General features: G+C 50.5%; 1 protein-coding gene across 2 annotated transcripts in view; it reads right to left on the minus strand.

Annotated features, from left to right (window-relative positions):
* The window catches only part of dgkzb (diacylglycerol kinase, zeta b), a 17,728-nt gene that overhangs the window by 2,687 nt on the left and 2,541 nt on the right, over window positions 1-12,500 (minus strand). Inside the window, exons 1-30 of one of the 2 annotated variants that reach the window (XM_068596516.1) lie at window positions 12,476-12,500; window positions 10,402-11,442; window positions 9,628-9,709; window positions 9,388-9,483; window positions 8,348-8,425; window positions 8,226-8,282; window positions 8,047-8,115; window positions 7,817-7,888; window positions 7,558-7,674; window positions 7,196-7,270; window positions 6,854-6,955; window positions 6,549-6,631; window positions 6,407-6,467; window positions 6,181-6,294; window positions 5,911-6,051; window positions 5,611-5,689; window positions 5,193-5,248; window positions 5,058-5,120; window positions 4,346-4,419; window positions 4,130-4,241; window positions 3,634-3,830; window positions 3,448-3,548; window positions 3,014-3,132; window positions 2,833-2,896; window positions 2,710-2,750; window positions 2,345-2,625; window positions 1,120-1,154; window positions 801-844; window positions 569-683; window positions 369-402 (exon numbers count right to left, since the gene is read on the minus strand). The exon at window positions 12,476-12,500 is cut by the window's right edge and continues 28 nt beyond it. In XM_068596516.1, the coding sequence (XP_068452617.1) occupies window positions 369-402; window positions 569-683; window positions 801-844; window positions 1,120-1,154; window positions 2,345-2,625; window positions 2,710-2,750; window positions 2,833-2,896; window positions 3,014-3,132; window positions 3,448-3,548; window positions 3,634-3,830; window positions 4,130-4,241; window positions 4,346-4,419; window positions 5,058-5,120; window positions 5,193-5,248; window positions 5,611-5,689; window positions 5,911-6,051; window positions 6,181-6,294; window positions 6,407-6,467; window positions 6,549-6,631; window positions 6,854-6,955; window positions 7,196-7,270; window positions 7,558-7,674; window positions 7,817-7,888; window positions 8,047-8,115; window positions 8,226-8,282; window positions 8,348-8,425; window positions 9,388-9,483; window positions 9,628-9,709; window positions 10,402-11,396 (3,557 nt within the window). In that variant the 5' untranslated portion in view covers window positions 11,397-11,442; window positions 12,476-12,500. The remainder of the gene's footprint in view (window positions 1-368; window positions 403-568; window positions 684-800; window positions 845-1,119; window positions 1,155-2,344; window positions 2,626-2,709; window positions 2,751-2,832; window positions 2,897-3,013; window positions 3,133-3,447; window positions 3,549-3,633; window positions 3,831-4,129; window positions 4,242-4,345; window positions 4,420-5,057; window positions 5,121-5,192; window positions 5,249-5,610; window positions 5,690-5,910; window positions 6,052-6,180; window positions 6,295-6,406; window positions 6,468-6,548; window positions 6,632-6,853; window positions 6,956-7,195; window positions 7,271-7,557; window positions 7,675-7,816; window positions 7,889-8,046; window positions 8,116-8,225; window positions 8,283-8,347; window positions 8,426-9,387; window positions 9,484-9,627; window positions 9,710-10,401; window positions 11,443-12,475) is intronic. The other variant, XM_068596517.1, reaches the window with a different exon arrangement.

Genomic DNA, 12,500 nt, shown 5'->3' on the forward strand with positions numbered 1-12,500 from the left:
TATTCAGAGTATTCACAGTATTCACAGTATTCAGAGTATTCACAGTATTCACAGTATTCACAGTGTTCACACTGTTCACACTGTTCACACTATTCACAGTATTCACAGTATTCACAGTATTCAGAGTATTCACAGTATTCACAGTATTCAGAGTATTCACAGTATTCACAGTATTCACAGTATTCACAGTATTCAGAGTATTCACAGTATTCACAGTATTCAGAGTATTCACACTGTTCACAGTATTCACAGTATTCACAGTATTCAGAGTATTCACAGTATTCACAGTATTCACAGTATTCGGAGTATTCAGAGTATTCACAGTATTCACAGTATTCACAGTATTCACAGTATTTACAGTGACTCACGTCTCCTGCAGGACGTCCAGGTGAGACGACGGCACTGAGCAGCAGAAGAAGAGAGATGTGATTATGGGATGTCACCATGGAAACATGCTGGATATCAACTGCTCATGAACATCAATAAAACATAAGAATGAACCAGGGACAGTGTGTGTGTGTGTGTGTGTGTGTGTGTGTGTGTGTGTGTGTGTGTGTGGTTCCCTCACCAGCCTCCAGCAGGTTCTGCAGGACCTCCAGGCCTCCGGCCTCCACAGCGTGATGCAGCAGCGAGCAGCCGGATGAGTCCAGGTGCTGTGCCCCCTGCTGGTGGAGCGCCTCCAGCTGCTCCACCACAGCAACAACAGCAACAACAACAACAACAACAACAACAACAACAACACAGAGCCTGGCATCAGTCGGAGGGGGCAGCAGAGGGAGGCTCCAGCGACGTGGACTCACCCGGTTCAGGTCTTCAGCCTTGATGCAGTCCAGCAGCTCAGCAGCTGAAGGGGTCAAAGGTCAGAGCGGCTCACACCTCAGTGTGTTTATATCAGCATGCACTAGTCAGTACTGATATGATTTAACCCCTGAAGCCATGTGATGGCTGCACCACCAGTCACCTCAACATTCACATGAAGGGTTGAGAACCTCTGATGTAGACGTACGGCTACGACTACAAGAGATATAAATATGACGTATGTGTGTATTTATGTGTATTTACGTGTATTTATGTGTACATACATCCAAAGTATTCAGTGAGGAACAACTGAGGCTTTACCTTGTTGAAGGTCGTGTGAGGTCGTTCTGGAAGAACTGAGAGAGACGACAGATGTTAGCTCACACACACTGATGATGTCATCACACACACTGATGATGTCATCACACACACTGATGATGTCATCACACACACTGATGATGTCATCACACACACTGATGATGTCATCACACACGCTGATGATGTCATCACACACTAATGATGTCATCACATGCGCTGATGATGTCATCACACACACTGATGATGTCATCACACACTAATGATGTCATCACACACGCTAATGATGTCATCACACACACTGATGATGTCACCACACACGCTGATGATGTCATCACACACGCTGATGATGTCATCACACACGCTGATGATGTCATCACACACGCTGATGATGTCATCACACACTAATGATGTCATCACACACGCTGATGATGTAACCACACACGCTGATGATGTCATCACACACGCTGATGATGTCACCATACACGCTGATGATGTCATCACACACGCTGATGATGTCATCACACACACTGATGATGTCATCACACACGCTGATGATGTCATCACACACGCTGATGATGTCATCACACACACTGATGATGTCATCACACACTAATGATGTCATCACACACGCTGATGATGTCATCACACACTAATGATGTCATCACACACACTAATGATGTCATCACACACACTGATGATGTCACCACACACGCTGATGATGTCATCACACACGCTGATGATGTCACCACACACGCTGATGATGTCACCACACACGCTGATGATGTCACCACACACGCTGATGATGTCACCACACACGCTGATGATGTCACCACACACTAATGATGTCATCACACACGCTGATGATGTCATCACACACACTAATGATGTAATCACACACTAATGATGTCATCACACACGCTGATGATGTCATCACACACGCTGATGATGTCACCACACATGATGATGTCACCACACATGATGATGTCATCACACACGATGATTCAATTCAATTCAGTTCAGTTTTATTCTGTACAGCCCAAAATCACAAATACAAGATTTTCCTCTCAGAGCTTTACAGTCTGAACTCATGACATCCTGTCCCAGGACCTCACATCGGATCAGAACCAACACCCCAAATAAAGATAGTAAAACCCTTTCACAGGGAAAAAAAAGGTGATGTCATCACATCATTTGGACTTTAAATCGATAAAAGATAAATGTCTCTCACCTCGGGGGAGAGGAGGGGAACACAAACTGTCTCTGCCGGTCCTGGCCCTGGTCCAGGTCCCGGTCCTGGTGCCGGTCCTGGTCCAGGTCCCGGTCCTGGTGCCGGTCCTGGTCCCGGTCCTGGTCCAGGTCCCGGTCCTGGTCCCGGTCCCGGTCCCAGTCCTGGTCCCGGTTCTGGTCCCGGTCCTGGTCCCGGTCCCGGTCCTGGTGCTTCATAGAGTCCACCAGGTCCAGGATGTAGAGCTCCTCCTGAGAGATCTCCGTCACGTAGTTCAGGTGCTCCTGGAGAAAACAGGAGAGCGCAGCGCTGACAGCGAGCTCATAGCGAACAGGAAGTAGACCTCATCACAGAGCAGCGCGTCACACCTGGGCCCGGTCCATCCTGTAGACCCGGTCTGCAGTGGTACCTGAAACACAGAGACCAGGAATCAGGAGGTCTGTGGGGAGGCGGACTCTGAGACTCGGAGGACGGGGGGGCGGGGGGCTTACAGTCCAGGAAACACCAAGTCCTGGACCACTTCTGTGGAGACAGACTGTCTATCACGTCCTCGTCCTGAAGGAGCAGAGACACAGGAGACACACATTGGTCCTGGAGTTCACAACCAGACCCCTTCAGACCCCTTCTCCGGAGGACCTGAATCCATAAGGTGAGTGACTATCTCTAGCAGACCTGGTCCTGTCTCTGCTGGTCTTCGTCCTGGTCCTGGTCTTCATGCAGACGCTCGATGAACAGACGACAAGTCTCCAGGTCGCTGTCGCCGGGGACGATGATGACTCCCAGAGGAGTCGCTGCAGAGCAGAGGACACGTCAAGGTCCAGTCTGTGGTCCAGTCTGTGGTCCAGTATGTGGTCCAGTCTGTGGTCCAGTCTGTGGTACAGTCTGTGGTCCAGTCTGTGGTCCAGTCTGTGGTCCAGTCTGTGGTACAGACAGACTGGACCACAGACAGTCTGTGGTCCAGTCTGTGGTCCAGTCTGTGGTCCAGTCTGTGGTACAGTCTGTGGTCCAGTCTGTGGTCCAGTCTGTGGTCCAGTCTGTGGTACAGACAGACTGGACCACAGACAGTCTGTGGTCCAGTCTGTGGTACAGACAGGTCGCTGACTCACAGGCCTCCTTCAGCTGATCCTTGTCGTAGTGCAGAGCCTCGTAGGTTGCCATGCTGATCCGGTTCACACTGATCTGGAGCTTCTCAGGAAGCGGCTGCTGACTGCACACACACACACACACACACACACACACAGTGGGTATGGTGTTCCCTCAGTGGGGCTGTGAGGTGTGAGGTGGAGGCCTACTCGTGGAGGGGGGGCATGGAGGCCCTCTTGGTCTTCTGCAGCATGGGGGCCTGGTTCCTCAGGCGGATGTGGATGATGGAGGGAGCCAGCCTGCAGGGCTCTCCGTCCACCTGCACGGGGATGGACTTGTAGGTGGTCAGGGTCACCTCTTTACCCTGATGCAGCCGCTCGCCGTGACCGCCCACCTGCAGGGTGGCCTGGACACAACACGCACAACACGCACGACACGCACGACACGCACGACACGCACGACACGCACGACACGCACGACACGCACGACACGCACGACACGCACGACACGCACGACACGCACGACACGCACGACAAGCACGACACGCACGACACGCACGACACGCACGACACGCACGACACGCACGACACGCACGACACGCACGACACGCACGACAAGCACAGGTTACTGACAGACACGTCTGACGTGGTCTGACGTGGTCTGACGTGGTCTGATGTGGTCTGAGGTGGTCTGACGTGGTCTCACCAGAGACGTCATGGTGAAGCCGATGACCTCGATGCAGCCGTCGTCGTGGCGCTGCGGTTCAAAGTCCTGGTGCTCACCTGGGTGACCCCACGGCGCGGTGCCGGCACAGTACCTGCAGCACACGGAGACCTGTTAGTGGTCCCCATACTGGTTTAAACTGGAACCAGTAGGTCTCTGCATACAGAAACCAGTCAAACTACTGACTCAGAAACCCACCTGGGGATGTTGAGGAAGAGCAGACACTGAAGCTTCAGGTCCTGGACTCTGTCCGTCAGGTCGGTGCCGTCACACTGAGGAGGGAGACCAGACGTAGTACAAGTACACAGACCTACTACAAGTACACAGACGTAGCTGAAGTACAAGTACAGGTGTACTTCCTGTTCCTAAAGGACAATCACAACAACAACATGGCCACCACCTCGGCTAGCATGCGAGCTAACTCCACAAAATGAGACTTTCTTGTTGCAAAGTGATCTTTTAACGATGGACGAGCATCATGTGAGTAGTTAACGACACAATTACAACAGGATTGTGTCTCTTTGTTGACTTCTGTCCATATTTGATCTGAAACATTGGCTCCGGCACTGAGAGCTAACAGGCAGAGCTAACAGAGCTAACCAGAAGAGATAACATGAAGCGCTAACAGAGCTAACAGGGAGAGCTAACAGAGCTAACCAGAAGAGATAACATGAAGCGCTAACAGAGCTAACAGGAAGCGCTAACAGAGCTAACAGGAAGAGCTAACAGGAAGAGCTAACAGAGCTAACCTGAAGAGATAACAGGAAGCGATAACAGAGATAACCGGAAGAGTTAACAGGAAGCGCTAACAGAGCTAACAGGAAGCGCTAACAGGAAGAGGCCGTTGGTTCAGCTGTTAACCTGACGGTAAAAAGGAAACTAGAACATAGTTTAACACGTCATCACTCACCACCAGTCGGATGTGCTTGGCGAGGTCTTTGGAACTCCCGCTCAGGAAGTCTGAGAAGGCCGCCTGAAACACACACTCATCAGAAATAAATATAATAATAATCACAAACATGTGACTGTAACATGAGACACTCACTCCTGCGTAGAACATCTTATTCCTGAAGCGGCTGTTGAACTTTTCCGGGTTCGCCTCTGAAAAACAAATACAGGCCAGAAAATAATCATTTTAAAATTCCATGACGTTTCCAGGTTTTCCATGACTTTAAGAACCCTGGTATTCATATATCTGGTGAACGATATGAATGTTGTCCAGTGCATGCGGATCTGGTCCAGTGCATGTGGATCTGGTCCAGTGCATGCGGATCTGGTCCAGTGCATGTGGATCTGGTCCAGTGCATGCGGATCTGGTCCAGTGCATGCGGATCTGGTCCAGTGCATGCGGATCTGGTCCAGTGCATGTGGATCTGGTCCAGTGCATGCGGATCTGGTCCAGTGCATGCGGATCTGGTCCAGTGCATGCGGATCTGGTCCAGTGCATGTGGATCTGGACTCACCTCTGGACTCGTGGAAGCCCAGTGTGACGTGAGCATCAAAGCCCAGACTGAAGTAGTTGTTGAAGACGTCGACGGGAAGCTGAGGAACCGCAGAGAACAGAGGTCTGACTGAAGGGGTCTGAGGTCTGACTGAAGGGGTCTGAGGTCTGACTGAAGGGGTCTGAGGTCTGACTGAAGGGGTCTGAGGTCTGACTGAACCAGGGAGGCTGTCATAAGCCGTGATGTTGCCGATGTCTGACTGAAGGGGTCGGAGGTCTGACTAAAGGGGTCGGAGGTCTGGTTGAAGGTGGGTCTGCTTACCTTGTGGGTCTGGTGCTGGTCCCAGTCCTCCGGCCGGGCCTCTGGGTTCTCCTCCACGTTCAGGTCCCATCGGTCCAGTTGGACGATGGTTCCATCCTCCACGTGAGAGAGGATTTTTGTTAGCGGCTCATCGGTGTATCCCTGAGAGAGCCAGACCAGTAGAGGTTCAGGTAGACCAATGGAGGTCCAGGTAGACCAGTAGAGCTCCAGTTAGACCAGTAGAGCTCCAGTTAGACCAGTAGAGGCCCAGGTATAACCAGTACAACTCACCCCTCCCCAGTTGAGGGTCCTTGCCAGGTCGTTGCCGGTCCCCAGAGGGAGGATCCCGACAGGAGGCTGAGGGCGGAGCTTCATCTCATCCAGAGAGGACAAGATCCATCCCACCTACACACACACACACACACACACACACACACACAGTCAGGTCCTGGTTCAGGATCTGGGTCAGGTCCTGGGTTAGGTCCTGGGTCAGGTCCTGGTGGCTATGTGGACTCACGGTCCCGTCCCCCCCACAGGCCAGGATCCTCAGGTTGGGCATGGTGCCGTACAGCTGCAGCCTGCAGAGAGAAGCGTGAGCGTCACGTCGCAGCGGGACAACAAGATAATTGGAACGCCCCCCTGAGCCGGTCCGGTCTTACCCCTCTCGAGGTCCCCCCTTCGTCAGGTCGAACACCTGCCGGGGGTTCAGGGCCCACATGAAGGACCGGATGATCCTGGATCCCTGAAAACACCAGAAACACGTCACTGTTCATTCAATCAGTCACATTGTGTGCACGAGTGTTTGTTTTGATCTTCACGGTCACGCAAAGGAGGGTAACTGTATACTATGGGATATATATATATATATATATATATATATATATATATATATATATATATATATATATATATATATATATATATATATATAGTTCCCCCATGTTGAGAGGATCGGGGACTCCACCTGGTTTCCTCCACTCTTTGGGTTCACGAACACCAGCAGCGGCTTCATGAGCGGAGAGGGCAGCGGCTTCACCTGGAAGGGCCTCCAGCAGCCATCTTGGATCTGGAACACGCAGAGCCTCGTCACACGACATTATCATTAACCTCAATACCTGAGAGGTTCTAATAATATGACAACCTCTCACAAGACTCAGAGGTACTTTTAAAAGATCAGGTTCTGACACTCAGGCTCAAGGGAGCGGAGTGGAGGGTACATGTTCTATTTATTAGACAGGGACAGTGCACAGCGTGTTAGCTCTTAGCGGTTAGCTGTTAGCTAGAAGCTAATTCGTTGCTTTCTCACCTCTGAGCCCTTCTTGCTCAACTTGTTGCATTTCAGCGACGTCTTTTTCTTCTTTTTACTCGACTTTAGAGACGACTGAACAAATAATCACAAACGTTAATGTATATATATACAAACACACACACACACACACACGTAGGTTTATGTATTGTACGTCGTGAGGACTGATAGTCGTTAGTTATACCAATAGAGAGCACTTTAAAATGAATGATTGTTGATCAAACTGCTTTGTAGAGAAATGAAACATACAGTACGTTACGTAAAATAAAATGCTGTTCAAAAGAAAAATACAAGAAAAAAATAATAAGAAGAAGAAGACGTGGGGTCCCCACATGTACAGAGAAACAAACACGTGTGTGTACCTGTGTTCTGCGGACCCTGGTGATCCAGGTAGGAGGGATGATGACGGCGGCGTGAGCTCCCAGAGAGCAACACTCCTCTATCTGCTGCAGCATGAAGCACGTCACCTTGTTGTGATACTGAAACACACAGACAGGAAGTCACCTGGCTGTGGCACTGAAACACACAGGAAGTCACCTGGCTGTGGCACTGAAACACACAGGAAGTCACCTGGCTGTGGCACTGAAACACACAGGAAGTGGTTCTGTTTACTGAACTTACCGCCTGTTTGCACCACGAGCAGCTGATGGCAATAATCTCTTTGCTGTGGAAAGAAAACTTCTGTTGGAATCCCTGTTGGTGGTAAAAGAGGACCCGGTTAGTTGTTAGCTGCTAGCTGTTAGCTGCTAGCTGTTAGCTGCTCTGCATTGTATCATTATAGAGCTTTGAGTGGCTGGCTAGCTGCAAGCTGCTCTGCATTATCGAGCTCTGAGTGACTGGTGGAGGCTCACCTTCCCACACTGGCGACACTTCCCAGTCTGACGTCTCCTGTGGACCCAGTGGTGTCGCACCACGTTGGACTGAAACACAACCAACAGTTTCTAAGAGTTCACTTCCTGTCTGATCCTGATTCTGTTTCCACTGAACAATAACAACATGGGATGCCGAGTGGGCCTGCAGCAGAACTGACCTCTCGGACCGCCCGGCCTCCCGGTTCCCTGAACGACGGCTTGCACCTGAAATTGATCTGAACAGAGAGGACAGACGTGAGCGAGAGCAGCGAGCCTCTGGAGACGGAAGAGGACGACTCACCTTCTCCAGCTGCTGCATGCACATCGTGTGCACCGAGATCTTGCAGCCCGCGCACTTCTTCCTCGCCACCGACTTTTGCTGCAAAAGATATCGACAGACGTACGCCGGCGTGACGCTTACTGACGGACCGAGAACCCTCAGGACTACGTCACAGGAGATGACTGACAGTTGTTGGTGTGAAACGCACAATGAGATGCAGACAGGCTGTGATCTGTGAGCTCGTTATGTCTTTGCATGCCGGTAATGTCGGTGTGGACTCGGTTGGGAACCGGAGGGTCGGTGGTTCCACCTCAAACTTGTTTCCTACAAAACGAAGTCCACGTACAACAAAGCTGCTTCTTTATTACATTGGGAATGAACATATAATGTATTTAGTACAGTTTATGTTGTGAATCTTAACCAAACAATGATGCAGCAAGTACTTGGTATTTTTGAAACCCGAAGACCCCCATGGGAGTGTTTGATTGTTCAGGTACTAACAGGGTTCATAAGGATCTTTATTGCTTTGTTAACCTCCCACAAGCCCGTATGGTTACTGAGACGTGTCTGTTAGTGAAACCCGACGTTGTGAAGGATACTTATGAAGGATTTAGTGGAACCTTACGGCCCGTGGCTGTCGTACTTTACATAAGTACTTAAACTTACTAATGTTCCTAATGTTTTACACCAGTCTCTTCTCATGAGAGATGTGGTGTTGTTGCACTTTAAATGAAGTTAAACAACGATGTGGTTCCGGAGATAATTAAGGAAACTTCAAAACAAAATGTTGTTGTTTTTGTTGCTTCTTGCGCTCAGAGCTTAAAAAGTAAACATAAGCATGTTTGTTGTTTAATATGTCTTGAGGTTCTTATTGGAACACATCCTCTAAAAGTCTTTTAAAAAAGCACTTTAAATATTAAATTGATTATGAGTGTTACTAGTCATTTCTCAGTCAAGAGGAAGGTCTAAACAAAACGACACGTTTGATGGAAGTGGAAGATGAAGGTCCCTTTCATCACCATGCGGTGCCGTCCGTGGCCACAGGGGGCGCTGGCACTCACCAGGGATTTGGCGATGCAGTACTGCTCTCCCACGTAGCAGAAGTCTCCGGAGCCGCCGGTCTCAAACCAGACATGTTCCCCGAGCTGAGCGCCGTCCTGTGAACAAGACATGAATGAATTGAATAAACATGAAGCTCATCCTGCGTTATGTTTCCTGGTTTCACTTCCTGACTCATAGTTTCCTCATTGATTGAGTGAGCTGAAGCTGGATGCCAATTGGCCGGTTCGGCCGTGACTCACGCTCCAGTCCACGGTGCTTTTGGGCTCCGGCGCCGGGTCGGCCGGTCCGGGCGGCGCCGGCTGCAGACCCGACTTGGCTTTCCTGAAACCACAAGAGGACAAAAGACCCGTTGAAGGAAACGAAGCCACGAAGCTGTCGGATCCCGTGCATGTTAAAGATTAATGTTCATTAATGTTCATTTAAAAACAACAGGACACCAACATGAACCTTGAAACCAGGTCTGACCCTTTAAACAAGCCTTTAAAGAAGAGAGGACCAGCCAAAGGCCTCACTTCTAAACGTGTCCTCACAAGGTCTAAGATTCTCAATGGTCCTCAAAAAGACAGTTATATAGGTACACACACAAACACACACACACACACACACACACACATCCATTGAACGCGATTCTTTTGATCTGAAGAACCGACGTTCAGTAAGAATACAAGTGTTTTTACTCTAGTACAATACTCTAGTACCATGCTCTGGCAGATACTCTAGTTACTAGAGTATCTACCAGTATCTGTGTATCTGTAGATACACTAGTTCAATACTCTATGCAATATTTTAGTAACATGTCACACTGTGGATTGTATTCTGTCCCAAACTTGATATTTTAAGAGACAGTCTAGTTTCCGAGGAACAGAAAGAAAGTCTTTTCCCCAAAACAAGTCCTCATGTGGGACAAGAACACGTCTGTTATGAGGCGGAGGAGGCGGGCACATCTCTATGAAACCTGACTCTACGTCGTTATCAGTGGAATACATCTGGACCGGTGTCGGGCGTCTACATACAGCAGGAAGCCGCTCCAGCTCTCCAGGTGGGAGTCGCCCAGCGGGCCGAGGGCCCCGGGGCCCCGGCAGAGCGCCGGGTGGTTGAGGTAGTGCACAGAGCTCCTGCGGCGGCTGGGCAGCGGGGGCCCTCTTCCGGGCCAGGGGCTGCCGGCCTTGGAGATGGTGGAGATCCTCCTCGTCCTCTTCCTCTGGCTGGAGGCCCGGTGGCGGCCGAACGGAGCGCCGTCACCTGAAAACACCTGAGACGAGTTCCTCCTCAGGCAGCGAGGGGCCCGGATGAGGGCCCGCGACGCCTGGGGCGGTTGAGGAGCTCTTCTCTTCACCTCCAGGCCGGAAGAGGAGGCGGGGGCGGCGGAGAAGAGCGACCAGGAGGAGTCCGCCTCCTGGTCGCTCTTCTCCGCCTCCGAAGGCGGACTGGCTTCTGATTGGCTGCCGTTGGCGGCGGAGTGATCGCCGCTGTCGTCGTCTCCGTCCGATTGCAGGCTGCTGGAGGGCGAAAACGTCCGCCCGTTGTTGGACCCGCCCCTCACCTCCACCTGCTGCTGCTCTTCGGCCGGTAGCCGCACCCCCTCTTCCTCTTCCACCCCCTCCTCCTCTTCCTCGGCCATCTGGAAGAGGCTGGCGAGTAGCATGGACGGGCCCAGCAGGTGGGCGTCGATGGTCCGCAGCTTCCCCACCTTCCTCCTGCACACGACGAACCTTGGGTTGAGGCTGGGGGGGGTGGTGCTGGAGCGCCGGCGGACGCGCCCCGTCCACCTGTCGTGCTCCGCCCCCCTGCTGTTTCCCGCCCACCTGTTGGGCCCCGCCCCCTTCAGCTGGACGCTGGGGCGCCGCCGCTGGCTCAGAGCTGAGGACGGCAGCCCGGCGTTGGACCGGCGGCGGGCCTTGCTGGTCGGGACGGCCACGCTGGGCCGCCGCTGGTGGACACACTCGGCCTCTGCCGCCGGCAGAGCGGCCTGCTTCCTCTTAAAGTGACGGCGGAAAAACGTGTCCATGTTGAGAGGAAGAGACGAGGAAGATGTCTGAAACGCTCCTCTCTGGCTGTTGGGTGCAAAAACTTAGTTAACTTGGATGCTAAGATACCAAGAAAACTACAGGAAGTGTAGTTCATCCATGAAAACAAACATCTGTTTGATAAAGAGCAGAAGTCATAATGTGACTGTGTCTGTGGTTAGTTCAGTGTCTGTAATAACAGTAGGACAGTCCGGTGGCACGAGACAGGAAGTGACATCATTATTTCAGCTCTCTATAAAACCTGGACCACCTCATTCTCTCATCCTGATTGTTCTTGCTAACGGTACACTGATCACATATTAGCATGCTAACGGTACACTGATCACATATTAGCATGCTAACGGTACACTGATCACATATTAGCATGCTAACGGTACACTGATCACATATTAGCATGCTAACGGTACACTGATCACATATTAGCATGCTAACGGTACACTGATCACATATTAGCATGCTAACGGTACACTGATCACATATTAGCATTAGCCTCGTCAGTTACACAACAGCTCCACCTGCAGTTCAAATATTTATGACACGACGTCCATCTGACTGTAACGACGTTACGACAGCGATGGTTTAACAGATATTTGTCCTCAGATCTGATAGAAGTGATTTATGATATAAACATTCTCTGATGCTGTTTAAATGAGCATAAAACACATGAACAGATTAATTTGATATTTCATCAAATGAAAAAACTGAAATCATTCTTCAAACAAACTAATAAAACACCAAAAGAATAAAACTCACTGAAGAACATCAAAATAATATGAGAGAAATATGTTTCACCGTTTATGAAGCAATAAAGCTGCTGATGGTCATCAAACACACACACACACAGACACACACAGACACACACACACACACACACACACAGAAACACACACACACACAGACACACACACACACACACACAAAGAAACACACACACACACACACAGAGACACACACACACACACACACACACACACACACACACACACACACACACACTCTGAGGCGGTCCAGCAGAACAAAAGCAGAAGAACATAAAACTCTCAGAGAGCTTTCATACAACCTGAAGCCTCGGACCGCTGAGGAAG

The sequence above is a fragment of the Clinocottus analis genome, unplaced genomic scaffold, assembly GCF_023055335.1.
Source record: "Clinocottus analis isolate CAN_PGR_092001 unplaced genomic scaffold, fCliAna1.0.p SCAF_38, whole genome shotgun sequence".
In the NCBI taxonomy this organism is placed as follows: Eukaryota; Metazoa; Chordata; class Actinopteri; order Perciformes; family Cottidae; genus Clinocottus; species Clinocottus analis.